Raw genomic sequence first — 18,640 nt, 5'->3', positions numbered from 1 at the left:
TTCTAGTTTGGGCTGTTTCTCTCTTCACTTTATATGGTTTTCAACTTCACACTGGTTTATTACTTTCACATGTATGTCTTACATTTTGAGGTTTTGTAAAGATTTCTATTGGTTGAAAATACGTTTGAGTTCACACGTCCATGTGAAAACTTCCTTGTTTTTTTTGGGGGGGGGTGAAAAGAAAAGCAAATTCTAATGAAGCTGAGAAAGAAAGAGTATAAGCAATTATAACCATTTGCTTTTTAGCGTTCGTAGGAACCGCTTTGCAATTAAGTTGCCGCATTTTGAATACGGAAAATTAAATAAAATACTTTATAGCAAAAATAGAAAAAATTATCACTCAAATTCTTTCAGTTGAAATATTGCATTGAGTATTGATTTTTGCATTGAATTTTTTCGTATGCTTTTGTTGGAAAAATGTAAATGAAAAAAAAAAAATGCAAGTCTGCCAAAAAATAGGACTCGGTTGCTAAAAGACATTTTCTAGTATAATTAGGGATTGCAGGCATAAAATTCGGGGGGGGGGTCTAGTTTTTTTTTTTGTTTATTTTTTTTTATCTTTAAAAGAATTTTTTTCTGACAACTTTTACTCTGGTACCAATTTGCTTAAAGTAGGTTTGGCTCAAAAATCAATTAAGTACAACTTTGGCAGCTAAAATACCAGTGAACAAAACCTTCATGAAATATTGAACATGTCAGGAGATGCAGACTATTTGTACAACTTTTTTTTTTTTAGTTGAAGAAATCCTCTTTAAGGAATAAAAGGTTGTAGGTTAAGGTCAACATCAAGGTAAACTTATATATATATATCTTAAGTAAGATGATTAATAATTTATAATTAAAATTAAAAATCGATTTCATAAGGTAGAACAAACAAAATCAATAAATTGTACGATCGTTTCGGAAACGATGTTTTCATTGTGATAGACATTGAGTCTTGGACAATAATTTTATCATATAGTTTTTTGAAACAAAGTCTCCTCATCAGCAAAATTATTGAGTGGGTTTTTTTTCTAAAGACACCAAAAATAAACCTAGCATTTTTTTTTTAAGTAAGGCAGATGTATCTTTTAATGGTTCAACTTCTTAAAATAGCTTTAGGATATATATGCCTATCGAGCTTATTAATATCTACATTACAACGAGTACTGTTTTCTTTTCTTTTATTTTAATTATATTATTTAATGCACTAATATATTAAAATATACTCTGCTCTTTAGACTCTTGTTCTAATCCCCTAAGTAATATATATATATATATATATATATATATATATATATATATATATATATATATATATATACATGGGTGCCCGCGCGTTGCTCGGTGTATGCTGAGCAAAAAAAAAAATTTTTTTAACTTTGACCCCTATTATGACCCCTTAACATTTATTGTTTTGGGCTCAAATCAAGTTATTAAGTTAAATACTTGTCCAAGGAACCTATATCTAAAATTTCAAGTGTTTAGCCCCAAAATTGTCGGAGGAGTTTGGTAGAGTTCTCAAAGGTCAAATCGTTGAACTTTGACCCCTTAACAGCCAAATTTCTGGCCAAAAACCGATCACATAGATTTTCCCAAATATCAGTACCTTGTATATCAAATTTCGAGTCTGTAGATTGAAAATCAACTGAGTTATTGTGAAAGAAAATGTACACAGATACACATACACGTTCACTTTTATATATATATATATATACTCGTGCTGGTCAAAAAAATAGAACATCATGTTTTTTGGCGCTAAATTCTTATTGTGGACGATCTGTGAGATGTAATTGGTGCTAAAATATCCCTATCGTGCTAAACTAACTGAAATAGTTGTTTTACGACATAATTTTTTTTTCATATCAATTGCAATGTCAGTTTTTGAATATTTCATATTTCAAAATAATAGAACAATGCAGGTAAGTAAACAAAATAGTTTTTTTATTAACACAAATACAAATAAAATTAATCAATATTTAGTAGCAGTACCTTTTGCCTTAATAAGAGCATCAATTCGCCGGGGCATGGAATCAACAAGTTTCTCGCAATCATGTGTAGACACTGAATCCCATGTGTTCTGGATTGCAATCTTCATGGCTGCAAGGGTAGTAGGTTTTTCTTTTCGGAGCTTCCTCTTCATCTGGTCCCACAAGGCTTCAATAACGTTCAAATCTGGCGAGTTTGCCAGCCATTCAAGAACAGGGATTGATCGTTCTCACAACCAGGAAGACGTGGTCTTGGCAGAGTGTGCCAGTGCCAAGTCATGTTGAAAAATGATGTCTGTAGCCTCCCTGTCAAACTGGTTATCCAACACTGGCAGTAAATTAGCTTTCAGTATATATTGGTACACTTTTGCGTTTACAGTTTCTTTGATGAAGCATAAATTACCAATACCTTTAGCACTCATACAGCCCCAAACCATGCAAGACTGCGGAAACTTCACAGACTTCTTAACACATTCTTGGTTATACCGTTCCGTGGTTCTTCGCCAAACACATGGCCCTTAGTCGCCGAAGGAGATACAAAATCGAGATATCTGAAAAGATCACACGCCGCCATTCGTCTGCAGTCCAGGTTTGGTGAGCAGTTGCCTATCACAGCCTCTTCAACATCTGCTTCTTGTTAAGGAGCGGTTTGGTGGTAGCTATACGATTTTGGTATTCCAGTTGCTGGAGCCTTCGGTAGGTAGTGCTTCTCGAAACGTCAGCACCAGAAGCCTGTTTCCATGCTTCAGTGATGTGACTTGTTGATTGGAATCGACTTTTCTTTGCCACCTTGTCCAGTGCCCGCTCTTGTCTTTCGGTGGTGCCTTTCTTTCGTCCGCATTTCTTGCGATTGCTGTTGGAAACACCCTCAGCACCTTTCCGGAGCACTTTGGTCACCACCGATCTTGAACATCCTACCTTGATTACGATTTCCATGTGCGTCTTTCCTTCTGCCCGCAAATCAAAGATACGCTGCTTCTCAGGCAACGATATGTCTTTAGAGTGACCCATAATGATAAAGTATTATCAAATCGCTTTCAAAATCTTATGTAAAGCTCGCGTAGAGCGAGAGCTTCTTTTTTCTGACTTGGCAAAAAGCAAATGGCGGCCTCCAATATTTCAACTTGTAACCAGACTCAGGGGAAGTCACCCTCATTGGTATCTTTCCAAGAGGAGTCCATGCTACTATCATGTTTAAGGGGGGTAACTGGTTGGGCCTCTACAAAACAATATTTGCATTTTTTTTTTAGTTTAAGATTACTCAACAACAAAATGTTCGATTAAATTGAAACGTTGACTTTTCTAATGTGACAATAAAGTACTCATTGTCTGCCATATGCACCTCCTCAAATTATTAAAAATAGTTGCAATTTACATATAAGATATCTTGCCTGTACAATTTACAAGTCGAAAATCATCCCAAACCGAATGATTTTACAGTTTTATACATATGTTCTATTTTTTTGACCAGCACGAGTATATATATATATATATATATATATATATATATATATATATATATGTGTGTGTGTATGTGCCTATATATACTTCATTTAGTCACATAAATTAATACATGAAAATATAGTTTTATGCATAAATTTACAACTGAATTTCTTTTTATCGATTGTTGATAAAAAATTAAAAGCGATTAAATCGTGTGGTGAAATCTTAATACATGCACTTATTCAACAGAACATTCAATGAATGGTCAGGTAGCCTTAAACATCTAAATGCCGACTGTGGCATCAGTGGGCTGAGTTAAAATCCAGCGGTTTGCAATAGATTGTTCTCTTAAAATAATATAATATAATGTTATCTTGTCCCTCTCTGCCAAACTTTTGCAAAAATCATTTGTCTATCTACTGCTGTATAACAAGTGTGTATACGTGTGTGTTATCTATAATGAGTCTCTTTATCTTATTAACATAAGATCTGTTTAATGTGTGTGTGTGTGTGTGTGTGTGATATCTTCCAATATGTTATTTGGTGTGTAAATGTTTCTCTTGTTGGTGTGTGTATAATGGTTATCTGTATGTGTCGACATACTAAACAGTTTATAAACAGAAGGACGAATAAATATGTTTTATATTTGTGCTATGGAAAGTAAATATGTATCAAACTAGTCATTCAACCAGTGAATCCAAAACAGCTGTTACTCCAAGCAAACAATCACATGCATCCATAAGCAATGTGTCAACGTCCAGCATTAGTTGCCGCAAAAGAAACTTTTAATACGGGATATGTTTTAAATATAAACCATGTTTTGTATACTTTGCTATATAATGAGCTGTACATAATGAGTTTCTTTATCTTATTAATGTGTCCTTTATTTGTGTTCATGTATTTCATGTCTATCGAATGTGACGTCATCCAATATGTTATCATCTGGTATATAAACGTTTCTCTTGTTGATGTGTGTATAATGGTTATCTGTACGTGTCGACATACTAAACAGTTTATAAACAGAAGGGCGAATAAACATGTTTTACATCTGTGCTAGACAAAGAACGACATACCTTGAATCACAACCATTTTCGTCTATTTGGACGTGCTGCTGAAACGTAGCCATGTCTCTCACGAAAACCTCAAATAACCATGTTGTTTCATATTTACATTTATTATGGTTGCGAATTCTTGGTTTCCGCCGTTCCTTTCTCCACAACTCCATATGTTCATTTATCCAGTCAAGTGTTCCCATGGATGCCATCGTCTGTCTCTAATCCACAACTTACATTTACCAACTGACTTAACTAACTTCATACGAGTAAATCTAAAACTCATTACGTCATCACTACATATAGTCTTAAGATCCTTGCCGGGTTTCTGTCACGTATCTTTGTTTATGTTTTACCATTCTTAGTGAAAAACATAACTATCAGGATGACATTTCATCCATAAAATTACATATTCTGAAAACTATTTAATGTAAATATTTCAACTGTAAATAATTATTTCACTTTGATAACATTCATTCTGACATTCTACTTTTTACAACCATAATAATTAACCATCATAATAATTAACCATCACAATAATTAACCATCACAATAATTAACCATCACAATAATTAACCATCATACTAATTAACCATCATAATACTTTCTGATGTTTTCCAGTAGACTAATAACATAACACTACAACCACTATCAACAACAATTTCCCCAACTCTCTATCTGTGCCTAAATCTAAACACGAATTCCATGAAAAAAGCTTATTTCCTAGAAATGCCAGTATGTGGAGCTCTATTCCACTGGCCTACTTTCTGGGTGACTAACGTATGGTTTTCTTCAAGTCCAATATAAACAAATTTTTGTTGAGCTGTCACTTTTTTTCATCAAATTATGCCCAATTTCCACTACTCATGATCACTACGCTGTTGTCTTGGTGACCATCATACACTCATTTACCCTCATATCCAAGTGATCTTCAGGCCTTAATAAGTGATTACTCTCTTGTAAAAAAAAAAAAAAAGCACTGTCAGGAAAAGCATGAAACCTAATTTCCCTCAAGTTATGTGTAAAATAGCAACTTACTTTTTCATCAATGATTTTCAAAAAAAAGTATTGAATCCAAGTGTTTGTCTTTTTTTTTTTTCCATTTTTTATTTATTTATTTATTTTTTCAGATCAGAATAAAAGACTGGATGAGCAACTGGCACAAATGCAACAGAATTTGAGCCTTTCTCAAGATCAAGAAGCAACTTTAAAAAAAGATCTTCATGTAAGTCCTGCTTAAATAATTCTTTTTCATATATCAAGACTATTTTCACAGACATCAATGATCATGGCTCATCAGTCTCCTCTGCATTCGGACCATTTCACCAGTTCTCCGTAGTATAGTGCCTATAGAAGGTTGCAATTACTTGCTATAAGAGCAGTGCTCATATAGAGTGGATAGTCTTAGCCATTGTACCTCAATCAGTATCATTTGTTGAACACATCAAAGAGTTGGCCAATTCCGGAAAAAACCAACAGGTTGCTTAAGAGTTCATCCATCACTTGCCTGCTGTGACTTAACGTATCCTGATTGGGCTAAGTGGGTACTTTACCTTGCTCAAGGGTCTCCCACAGTGTGGTCTGTGTTCATCTATGAGGAGTCAGCTCAACCCATTTTGGGTGAATGTCGCTGAGTCTAAGTCAAGTCAAGTCCAGATTATCAAGTTCCCTCTAATTATTTTTGTCCTGATTAAAAAAAAAAAAAAAGTTGCCAAAGTATCGATTGGCAGAAAATGGATGTTTTACCTGCATTTCTGTCTCCTATTGATTTTCTTTTCATTCTTAATACCATACATTAATCGCAACATATACAAACATCAAATGTTATCAAATAAGTCATAGTTGTTTTAACATGATTTCTTCATTTTAAAATTCGATTTACATTTTTTGTAAATTAAATTTGTATTTGTATTTAGATTATTTATAAGTTATTTGTATTATTTAGATTATTCGGACTATTGTTCTATGATCAGGCAATCCCATCTTTAAAAAAAATCTGGAGTGTGACAGCATATGTATGAACATAAAATTACCTTAGAGTATTTATTCTATCGGTATTAAAACGTTTACATTTTTAAATTTTTGAGATGAGGATTGAATATTTATATTATTTGGATTCGTCAGACTACTGTTCTCATCTTGAGTGTCATTTTTACGTTTCAGTTGATGTAACCTCCGACCTTTTTCAGATGTATCTTTCTATCAAACTCTGGAATCTGCGAAGAATTTTGAAACAAAATCCTTTATTTTATCTACAAGGGTCACATGCTCTCATTCAGTCAGCTATGACTGGGTAGATCCTAAGTAATTCACATTTATATTTTGAGTGTCGCCTGCACTGAGAATTGAACCTTCAAACTCTAGAAGAGTGTAACGTGACAACTCAAATTTGTCAAGTACTTTGTCCACTACACCACGGATCCTTGTGGACAGAAAAATATACCTGAAAAAGGTCGGAGGTTACATCAACTGAAACTTTGTGAAAATGACACTCAAGATGAGAATAGTAGTCTGACGAGTCCAAATAATATAAATAATGAATCCTCATCTAAAAAATTCTAAAATGTAAAGGTTTTAATTTAGATATAATAAATACTATAAGGCAATTTTGTGTTCATACAAATGTTATCACACTTCACCTTTTTTTTTTAAAGATTGTGGTTGCATGATCATAGAAGGGGAAATGCCAAAAAAGCAATTTTTAAAATTTCATTTTTTGATGTCGCTTTTGTGTCAAATGTGAAACTTAGATTAAAATAAACTTTTTTAAGCATTCAAGCAAGGATCTAAGTGTAGTATCTGGTATATCCAAGAAGGGTACAATAATATTATTAAATCTGTATTCTCATCAGATGTTGTTAAAATAGAAACATGTCACAAAATTCTACAAAGGTCTTAGAGATAGGCATCCATAACCAAATATATTCTGAATTTAGAATAACCAAAGTACTTTAAGATTTCCCTCAGCCCCAAAACCACCAGAGTCTAAACCATTGTTGAGGTAGCTTTTTTTTTTCTGTTGGCTGATATGTATGGTTCTGTGCTCTGTGTAGTTCTAGGAGATCCATCCTCCCAGTCTTTGCCTTCTAATCTTTTGAGAAGGGAATAGTTTATTGCTAATAGCCTGAGGCACCCCTACCAGAGATTGCTAATAGTGCTGTCCAGGCAATTTTTGTTTAGCCAGAGTACTCTTTCTCTGGAGAGTTGATTTTTCAAATCCTGCCTCTCTGGCTCTGTTTTTAATTTTCCCAGCATGGGAGGGAGATAAATAAAAACGCTATCACATTTGTATGACATGATTGGATTAGAAAAGTAAAAAACTTAATGGGTTCAAAAAGTATACGTTATCTCAAGTTTACAACGTGCAAAGAAACAATTTAATTTGATTACAATTCTTTTTTTTTAATTGCATGAATATACTTGAATTACAGTAATTTATTTAGCTTTTTTGATCCTAGGTTGAAATATTTTTGCAATATTTTTGGCATAATTGGTGTCAGAGTATGATCACAAAAAATTGGATGATTATATCTATAGCCAGAGGAGATAAGAACGCACCAATCAAGTTCTGGCATCTAATTGTTTTTTTTTTTCTTATCAAACATGGCTATAAATAGAATCGCCCAAATCTTTTTGGCAATACCCTCCCATTATTTTTAACGTCATAGGATGTGTCTCTTCGTTGCTTCTGTTGCTTGAAGACCTGAGTAGAAGCACCAGTCAAGAATCTGTTCTCAACAATCAATCCGACAAGTACCTCTCAGACTGAGATAGCTGCCTGGGTAGTACCTCGCCTTTTGGGTAGAGTGAATTCATCATTTATTGGCTGGGGCATCCTTACTGAAAATGCCGATGAAACTGTTCAGGCAATTTTTGCTAGCTCCTTCTTCAGGGGCACTGACTCGACACTCCTCATCTTCCAACCTGTGTCACATCTTGCTTTGTCAGAAGGAATTAAATATCTACCGTCCCATTATTTTTATTGAGTGAGGGGTAGTTTTCTCACTGCTTCGGTTGCTTGGAGATATGAGTGGAAATACCAGTTGAAGAATCCGTTCTCGACATTCAGCCCATTACTTGTTGAACTGGGTAGTATCTAGGAGGTCCACACTTGCAGGCCTTGTTACCTGACTTTCAGGCAAATAAGTTAAGAAATAAGTTGCTGTCTGAGGCGCCCTGACCAGGGAATGCTGACGGGTTATCCCAGGTAATTTTAGCTAGGTTAGCATGCTTCTTTTTAGGGGCACTGACTTGACTTCTACCACCTTTTGACCTTTAGACTCATCTTGTTGTCGTGGGAAGCATTATGCCAAAAATACTGCAACAACAACAATGGTTGTCCACTCGAAAAATAATTTTTAATAAAAATGACTTGGTAATCTTTCTTTTGTATTTCCATTTTCTTTTTCTTTTCTGTTTTCATATAACATAAAATCCTTTTCTTTCTTTTTCTATTTTTCTATATTTTCTATTTTTCTTTCCTTCTTTTTATAATCATTTCTTGGACATTAAATTTTCTGTTCATAAACTTTCAACAAAGTATTTTGTAAAAAATGTTGTATTGATCTATTGCCAACCTGTATACGAATCGAGCTGAATTCAACGTTTCTGACAATGTAACCTCTGACTTTCTTCATATGTATCTTGTCAAATTCGGGAATCCTTCCATCGAACTCAGGAATCGGCATGAAATTTCGAATGGAACCCTTTATGTAACCCACGGGAGTAACATGTTTTCATTGGGTAGAAGTCTTACATAATTCACAATTGTATTTTTTGAGCATCGCTTGCATTGAGGATTAAATCTTCAACTTTCAGAAAAATGTAACTTTACAACTGAATATTATCAAGTACCTTATCCACTACACCACAGGACTTTGTAGAATCGCATGCAGATTCCCAAGTGTGACAAAAAGAAAGTTTTTCAAAATTTGATTTATGGGGGAAGACTCATTTTCTAAACACTAACCACGAGATACCACCAAAGCACACCATAGAATTTACCTCTCTATGTAACACAATGTAATTTAATAGAGGTTAATATTATCATCATAACGTTTGCAGCATTCAAAAGAAGTTGCTTTAAATAATTTAATAATAATTGTTAAAAAAAATATTTCCAATGTATGAAAATAATGAATAATGTTTATATTAATTTAAGACAATGTTCTTATGTATTTTTTTATATTTTATTGCGGACTATTATCCTCATCTTTCTTAGATATTGTTTCATGTTTCGGCCAACTATTCCTCTTACCTTCGTCAGGTGGTAACCACGACGGGATAAGAACTCCGAATCTCCTAACTGCATTCTCAGCAATTACTGCCATCCATAGTTGTTGTCGTCTCACCACGTTTTGGCCAAGTAAGCCTCTGGCCGGCTTTGGGTAGGATTGAAATCGCTATCTTCAGACAATTCTCACCTGGAACCATAGAGATTCAACGTCTCTATCCACTGCGCCACGGGCCCCGAAAGGCGATCAAAGGTGATCAGCGGAATAGTTGGCCGAAATGTCGTGAAACAGCATCTAAGAAAGATGAGGATAATAGTCCGCAATAAAATAAATAATACTCATCTCAATAATGAATTCCAATTAAATAATAAAAATGTTCTTATGTATTGGTCACTTTTAGTATACAGTGTGTTTTATAAATCTATCAAAAATCAACTAATGGTCAGATTTTCATGAAATTTTCAATACTTATTCAATTTTGGATTAATTTATATGTAAAATGTAATTTTCTAAAAATATATGAGGGGAAATATTTTTTGTACCTGATAACACCCATATTTACCCATATTTCATTTTGTGAAATCGGAACAAAATATATTACAATCATTCAAAATTTTAACATTATATATTTTTATGTTTACAATGAATTTGTACATAAAAAAAATATGAATGAATTCAATATTATTGTTTTTTGGAATAAAAAAAATATTGTTAATAATTACTATAATCTGTTGAATTGCAAATAAAAAGCACATTTTAGAAAATAATTAATTTTAAAAACATTAAAATGATTTAAATTCTATTTCACATGTATGTCCACAAGATTTTTTTTTTCATTAAAATATGATTTAAATATAAATTCCTGATATTGAAAGAACTTATGTGATTTGTGTAGAAGACCAGTTAGTTTTAATAAGCATACATCTATATATATAAAAGGCAAAATGTGTGTGACCATTTTGTGTATGTCTTCAAAAGGCTTTTCTCGCACACGGTCCCGGGGTCATTACTATCGCTTAAAACTGTGTATATAGGTTCTAGATAATAATATGTAGGATTTGGGAACGCATGTAGCTTATAGATTTATTTACGTCGACTTTTACAAAATTATTGCTATTTTGGCTTCTCGCGTGTTGATTGGCCTTTTTAGTATAAATAAACTGAAACTAAACTCTGACGGACGTTCTCGGCATTGCGCCAGGAAAAACGTCCCAGAAGCAATCAGCTTTGATCAGTTGCTATTCAATCTGGACAATTGGGAGCTGCTTTCCCCCTCCCCAACATCTGTTGGGTGAAGAAACAGTTAAATTTGGGTAAACAAACCCAAATGCTGCCTGACTTCTATTTGACCTTCTTAATTAGGTCAAATGGAAGCAGCAGAGTTAACTTTTATTGTGCATGCCTGTTTTTATAGTTAAATAACCTGCTTAACGTTGTCTGTCGCTTTTTGTGTATGTCTGCAAAAGACTTTTTTCCGGCGGATTCTCGAGGCCGTCGCTCATTTTTAAAACTTTTTATATCACGTCTAAATGATAATATCTACGACTTAACAACGGGGGTCGCCTCTCTATTTAATTTGCCTGACTTTGAAACGTTAAATATTCAACATTTTCGGATCGGCGCGTGTTGCTTTCGTTTTTCGATATAAAAAAAGCGAAACTCAATTTGAATCCCTGGTCCACGGCCAGTGGTCTCCAGAAAGCGATGTAACATTTGGTCAATGTTGGCTTATCATCGTCATATTAAACGGTTGGTTTCATTTGAAGACGAGACACTCCCCCTAATAAACAGGGAGCTGGTTTTCCCCAAAGTTAGGTAAAAACAAACAAACCTTGTTATTGACCTCATTAAAAACTGTCCCGCAGAAAATGTTAATTGTTGAATAGCTATTGCTTACGACTTCTATTTGACGTCATTAAGTGCGGGCACCTGTCAATTCTCTTCTTACTTAAATAAGTTCAAACGTTCTTCAGTAACTCAGTCTGGCTGGCCGAGCAGTTAACGTGTCATGTTTTTTTCACATCTTATTTTCCAACTTCACCTCAGGGTTTCGGGTTCAATCCTACCTATTTACCAAACCTTTTTTACCCCTCTCCCCCGTGTTTCTTTTTGATTTTAGAGCACACACCTCGAAACACTAGGGCAACGCCGGGTACCCCCCCCCCGCTAGTTTATAATATAAATCTCACCTGTCTGTTTAAATGTATGTATGAATGTTTGTATGTCTCGCAAAAACTTTCGACAGAGGCAACGGATTTTCACGAGATTGGTATCATTTTGAAGCTTGACCCTTTGGACGACAAATATCGAAAAATTGGCTAAAAACATTAATTTCTTCATCCTCAAGTGGGCACTTTTCTACAGGGAGGGGTAGCAAAAATCGTTCCTTCATGACAATTTAGCCATACATGCATCCACAAAAAACGTTCTTTCTTGAATTAGTTCAAATATTAAAAAAAAAAAAACGACCTAATTTTGTTCACGCGATCATAGACCAGTCGGTATAGCAGCAGTGTCGTTATCTTAAGATTGCACGTTCGAGCCGAGATGTCAGATTTTTTTTTTTTCGATTTTTAAAGTTTTAATATTGAAACAGGCTTATTTATGCCAGTTTTTTTTTTTTTTTGTTCTTTTTTTTTCTATTTTCCTATAACGTTCGCTGGAGCTTTTTTTGTTTTTATTTTCCGATTTTTTTTTTTTTTTTAGTTTTAACACCGTTTGTTCTTTATTTTGCATCCTGTTTTTTGTTTGTTTTTTATTGTTTGTTTTTTGTTGTTTGTTTTTTTATTATTTGAACAGGGTTATTACTTTCGCTTATTCTTTATTTTCCATTTTGTTTGATTTACCCCCCCCCCCCACACACACACACACCTCACCACACCCGGGAAACACCGAGTACCCCCGCTAGTTATAAACAGATAAAAATGTTCTTTGATACACCAGGGATGCATGAGAAAACTTCTTGGTTTTGAACTAAAGCATTTTTGTTTTTGTTATATTTAAATCAAACAATGCATATTGCTCTGAAGCGTTAAAAATTAATACAGTTAAAATACAGAATAATTCAGCATAATAATAAAAAAACTCATTTAAAAAATCACTTGACAAATAAATAAATATTTAGTTATATTTTAAAGAAAAAAAATACTTATCATTTTACCTTTTATAAATTTCAAATGTTTATAATAAATAAACTCAAAATATATAAATATTTCTTACTTTACTGTATTTCCCTGGCAATAAATTCTCTCTTTTAATTGTGTGTGTGTGTGTGTGTGTGTGTGTGTGTGTGAAATGGCACTAACACTATTGGGATTTAACTGGCTTCCTCTGAAGGAGGAAGTTTCATGGGAGTATGAAATTCACAAGTGGTCCCCAATCGCATGTATATCCCCGTTAGAGGAGATAATGACGTTTGGTTTTTGCAACTCTTGCAAGGAGGTGTCGATGTCCTCCTGTATACAGCGCTTGAAATTCCCAAATTGGTCACCCATTTTAGTAATGACCAGGCTCAACATTGCTTAACTTTGTTGATCTAACAGGAACCGGTGTGTCAATGTCATTATGCTGGATTTAATTGCACGTGTTCAAATGGAAAATAATTCCTTATCTTTAGGAAAAGAAAATACAGCCACTTTTGGGCAATTTTCATAATTTACCTCTGTAATTTCATAGAACAGAAGAATTTCCAGTCGTATCTTTAAACTTTATTCCATGACATCAGCAGGTTACATGACGTTAGTGCAAGGGCCATGTATATTCAATGGCCATGGTTCAACATATACTAAGGTAAAGAATCTGAGAGAATAGTAGTTACAAATTGAATGTTCATTGTGTGAATATGTGTGTATTTGAGTATTTGGCAGCATGGTATTGTGTATGTGTGTGCATTTTTTCTTGTGCAAGTGATGAAAGGCTGGATGCATTAATCATTGTTCTTTCACCTCGCTATCCCAGCCAAAGGGGTAGAATGTTGAATGTAGGCCTTCTTGGGTTTGATCAACCGGTGGCGGCTGAATAGTTTGGGTTGTTTGTTCCTTACTTTTATAGGAGTTTCCTATTTCGCACTGGCTTATTACTTTTACATATATGTGTTACTTTTTGAGGTGGGTTGGAAATATTTCATTAGTTGGAAATGCTTTTGATTTAACACCTTCATGTTATGAACCAAAGAAAGAAAAAAGGGTAATCAATTAGAATCATTTGTATTTTAGTATTCGTTCAAATTTCATCACAATGTTTCATTACTTGCAGCACTTTAAAAAATGTTCACTTTGAAAAATGGGTTTGTTGCAGACTATTTAATTTTTAATCATAAAAAAATTAGTAAAAATCTACTTTTTTTCATTAAAAATTTTCCTTTCAACAAAAAAAAAACAGTTATGTAATAATAAATTTTTTTTCTCTTGATATGCCCATCATATTACTTGATAAGTTTCAGAAATGTATCTGTAATTTGATTGGGCCCCCACCCTTTCTTCTCTGCTCTCTCCTTCACAGACGTGAGGTTACTAGTCTCAGTATTTTAAATTTTTTTATAAATACTATTATGGCATGAGTTCTTCAACATTTTCTGATCTATTGCCTGCTTCTTTTGTTTCAGCTCGTTTGAGTTGTTAGTCTATTGGTCTCAACCAATTTGCTGTTTTGATAAGTTGTAGCACAGCTTCCTCTTCCAGTAGCTTTTTTCCAATAACTTCAAAGTCGTGGAACTCTATTCCTTCTCACTGTTCTCCTCCTACCTATACTCTTGGTCTTTTAAAAGTCAATAAGCATCTCCTGTCTTTGCAATAATCATCTTTCGTTTTTGTTAGCTCCTTACATCAAGTGGCTTCACGCCTTGTCTGGAGCAATTTCCATAAAAAGTAAACAATTATTCTTATTGACATTAGAAAATAAATTAAGGAACCAAGTTCAAACTGGTATTGAGCCGATACATTGACTTTCCAAAATCTTATTCAGGTTGAATGAAAAATGACATGATTCATGTAAAATTTTGTTATTCAGAGTTCAATATTTTTCAAGTAAAAATACTTTTATATGTAATATACTAGCTGTCTCTCCTCAACATTGCCTGGTAATGTGTTTACTTATAATTTCTTTTGCTTTTCATTTTTTATGAAACTATGCCGTTTTTATTATTATTTTTTTTTTTTAACAAAGGAAAGTAAGTCTGTAATGAACGAATAGTTACCTCCTTTTCTTTTTCAAATAATGGCTGTATTAAAACCAGATAAATTTGTTGCAATATCTATTCACTGCTCTCATGTATACAAATTCAAATATGCCCTTCCCTCTTCAAAACTGTAGGCATTAAGCCATGCCCCCAAAGCCAAGAACAGCGTTGTATAGAAAAGTTATTCAACAACCTTGTGTTATTATTCTTTAGCAGAAAAATATAAGGACTGATATTTTGCAGTGCTCACCAACGCTCACACATTTTAGTATTAGATACTCTTTTCTCATACTGGGCTAAAAGATTTGACCTTAATAATTGGTTTAGATACCGGCCCAGATAGATTATAATAAATTATTTTCTGGGTAAAGTTAACTTAAATCCCATCTTATTGTTCTTAACAACATGAATCAATGTTCAACAAAATAAAATGGCTATTCCAGATGAAATATTAATTTTGTAGGAATGAAGGAAAATCAGGGATCAAACGTTACTTTATTATAAAGAAAAAGAAAGGGAAACATTATTATTTTATATTGCTTTTTTTACAAGAGTTTGTGTAGTTATTTTTCCTCTGTTTATTTGTTTGTTTGCAAAAACCTCAGCTTTGTGCCTCAGCACTGCTGGGGTTTTGACCTTAACACCAAAATCAACAGTGTCTAGACCATTCTTGCAATGAGTTTTTCCCCGTTTTTTTTTTTTTTTTTTTTTTTTTTTTTTACCCCAAACAAGATACATTACCACTTTGATGTAGGGGGCTACTATCAGGGACCTAAGTTGCAGGAGTACTATGTAGGGAGTTTAGCAGCAAGATGTTTGTTCACATCACACTTGAACTTCTGCATGTCAGTACAGTTAGGGAAGCAGGAAACCGGAAGAGAATTCCAAAGTTCTGCTGTTCTGGGGAAGAAGCTATTAGAGTAAAAGGCTTTCTTACATCTAGGGATCTCAACTGTATAAGGGTGGGACTTCGCTGCTTGCCGGGTTTGTTGATGGTATTTTCGTCGAGGGGGTACAAGGGCTTGTAGTTCATCAGAGCATTCACCATTAAAATGCTTGTAAAACAGGCAGAGGGATACAACATTTCGTCAGTGAGACAGGGGCTGAAGTTTAGATGACAGTTCGGGACCTATTAGGTTGGCGACTCTCTTTTGGACCCTGTCCAGGAGCGAGAGACTAGTAGCAGATTTACCAGCCTAAATGTGATAGCAGTACTCCATACACGGATGAATGGTGGCTTTGTAGAGGTACAGGATACTTTCAGGCATAATTAACTTTCTAGCATGATAGAGAGAGCCCACATTGTTTATTGTGCTATGTTGTTGGTCCTATGCCATTTTAGGAGGTACAGCCTTTGAGAAAGTGTTGGTTTATCGCTAGAGGCGTCCCTACTGGAAAATGCAGACTGGGCTAGCCAGGCATATTTTATGGGCTAGAGAGTTCCTCTGTTGAGAGTGCTGGCTTTTCAATCCCACTTTCTTGACCCTTGTATTTGTGTGTGTGTAAAAGGGGGGGGATAAATATCTTTGTTTATTTGTTTATTAGTTACTGCATAAATAGAGATAATGAAAGAAAATATTACCATCGTCCACAAATATTTTCCTCTTGGTAGAATCGTAGGCAACTCCTGAGTTTTAATTCTTCAACATTAAGTTGTGTTTGTAAATTTTTCTTTTCTTTTATTTGTGATCTCTGTATTTCCTTTTTGTTATGCAGACGGCATTTGGTCGGATCAAATCGCTTGAGGGAACAATCGAAGCTGAACGAGCGTCTCATCTAGAAACTAAATTTAATTCTGAAGTCATTCATGTGAGTAATGAAGAAACATTTTTATGACTAGCAATGCCTCCTGCCCAGCGTTTCCCGGGAACTCACTAACATAACTTTAGTTTAATTAATTGAGAAACACAGATGTATAAAAAGAAACATGTGACGTGGTCACATAATTACTTATCGTTATTTTTAAGCTGTTGAGTTTCTGTCTTATTTGAACGTTCTTGGTAAAGTGCAAAGACTCCTCTGCAATTTGATTGGCCCCCATGATTTCTTCTTTGAGCCTTCTTTCTCACAGACGTGATATTGCTAGTGTTTTCTATAAATACTATTATGACATGTGTTCTCTGATCCATTCTTTGCTTCCTTTGTTCCAGTTTGTTTGACTTGTTGTAACAGTGGTCTTCATCAGTTCACTATCTTGATACCTCATTGTAATTCCTATTCCGGAAATATGTAAAATGGTCATGTAATTATTCTTGTCATATTTGGGTTCATGAATCTGTTTCCCATTTGAGGGTTCTTGATAAAGTGCAATAGTTTCATCTCGATGATGACCTCTGGGTCATGTAATAAACAGCCAAATTTAAAAATCAATATCTCACTTGTTTTTGTTTCACCCAATTACAATTTTAAAGTCATCTGTCAAATCTAAAATATGATCGATCTTTTTTGTTTAATGGTCAATGATACGATTTTTTAATGGTCAATAATAGGATTTTTAATGGTCAATAATACGATTTTTTAATGGTCAATGATACGATTTTTTAATGGTTAATGATACGATTTTTTAATAGTTAATGATACGATTTTTTAATAGTTAATGATACGATTTTTTAATAGTTAATGATACGATTTTTTAACGGTTAATGATACGATTTTTTAATAGTTAATGATACGATTTTTTAACGGTTAATGATACGATTTTTTAACGGTTAATGATACGATTTTTTAATGGTCATTGATACGATTTTTTAATGGTTAATGATACGATTTTTGAATGGTCAATGATACGATTTTTTATTCTAGTGTTGCATCTCGCCAACCTTCGTCGGATCTTGTGTAAAGGAATTTCCATAAAAATTGTTTATTATATGCATCTAATCTAGAAATTGACTTGGGTTCGATTGTAGATTGGAGTACGAAATGGTTAGTTTCATTTAATCCTGTTAAGATTCAGATTGTGTCTTTCAATTGTGGGTATGTCCATTTTCTTTCTGAGATTTTCATGGATGGCTGTGCTCTTGAGGTAGAATCAACTCTGAAACTTGTTGGCTTTTCTTTCTCATCAAATCTTTCTGAGGGTTCAGATATTAAATCCATAGCTCTGTCTGCTTCTCGTAAAGTCAATTTTCGCTATTGTTCTAAGTATGTTCTCACACCTGAGACTATTCTCTATCTCTACAATTCTACTACCAGATCATGTATGGAGCACTATTGCCATATTTCAGCTGGTGAATTTCTGTTCCATTTAAAAGTTCTTGATAAGGTGTAGAAGCATATCCTTTTGTCTTCTCTGTAATCTCTCACAGACATGATGTTGCTAGCCTCAGTTTTTTCTATAAATACTATTATAGCATGGCTTCTTTAGAATTGCCTGATTTATTTCCTGCTTCCTTTGTTCCAGCTCGTTTGTCTCATTAGTCTAGTGGTTTTTATCAATTCACTGTAATACAGATTACCATTCTAGTAGCTTCTTTCCAAGAATCATGGCCTTGTGGAACTCTCTTCCTGCTGACTGTTTTCCTCCTATCTATAATCTTGTTTTTTTTCTAAATTAAGGCCAATAGACATCTATTTTTTGCAATAATCATTTTTTGTTCTTGTTAGCTTTTTACATCAAGTGGCTTCATGACTTGTCTAGAGCGATTTCCATAAAAATTGTTCTAATATAGAAATGGGGAAAACATCTTGTAAAAGTAACAACTTTGTTTTAAAAATATCCTTAACATTATTTGAAAAAAAATTATAATGCAATTTTTTATATCATTATTT

At 33.9% G+C, this 18,640-nt stretch overlaps 1 protein-coding gene across 2 annotated transcripts in view; it reads left to right on the top strand.

Moving 5' to 3' along the window:
* Positions 1-18,640, top strand: part of LOC145249736 (coiled-coil domain-containing protein 171-like) — a 282,316-nt gene that overhangs the window by 57,516 nt on the left and 206,160 nt on the right. The window contains exons 9-10 of one of the 2 annotated variants that reach the window (XM_080111637.1): positions 5,593-5,687; positions 16,589-16,681. In XM_080111637.1, the coding sequence (XP_079967763.1) occupies positions 5,593-5,687; positions 16,589-16,681 (188 nt within the window). The remainder of the gene's footprint in view (positions 1-5,592; positions 5,688-16,588; positions 16,682-18,640) is intronic. The other variant, XM_080111638.1, reaches the window with a different exon arrangement.

Source organism: Euprymna scolopes, chromosome 28 (genome assembly GCF_053919585.1).
Source record: "Euprymna scolopes isolate OS-2025 chromosome 28, ASM5391958v1, whole genome shotgun sequence".
Lineage (NCBI taxonomy): Eukaryota > Metazoa > Mollusca > Cephalopoda > Sepiida > Sepiolidae > Euprymna > Euprymna scolopes.
Note: the sequence above shows the minus strand (reverse complement) of the source record. Positions and strands in the feature narration are given on the sequence as shown.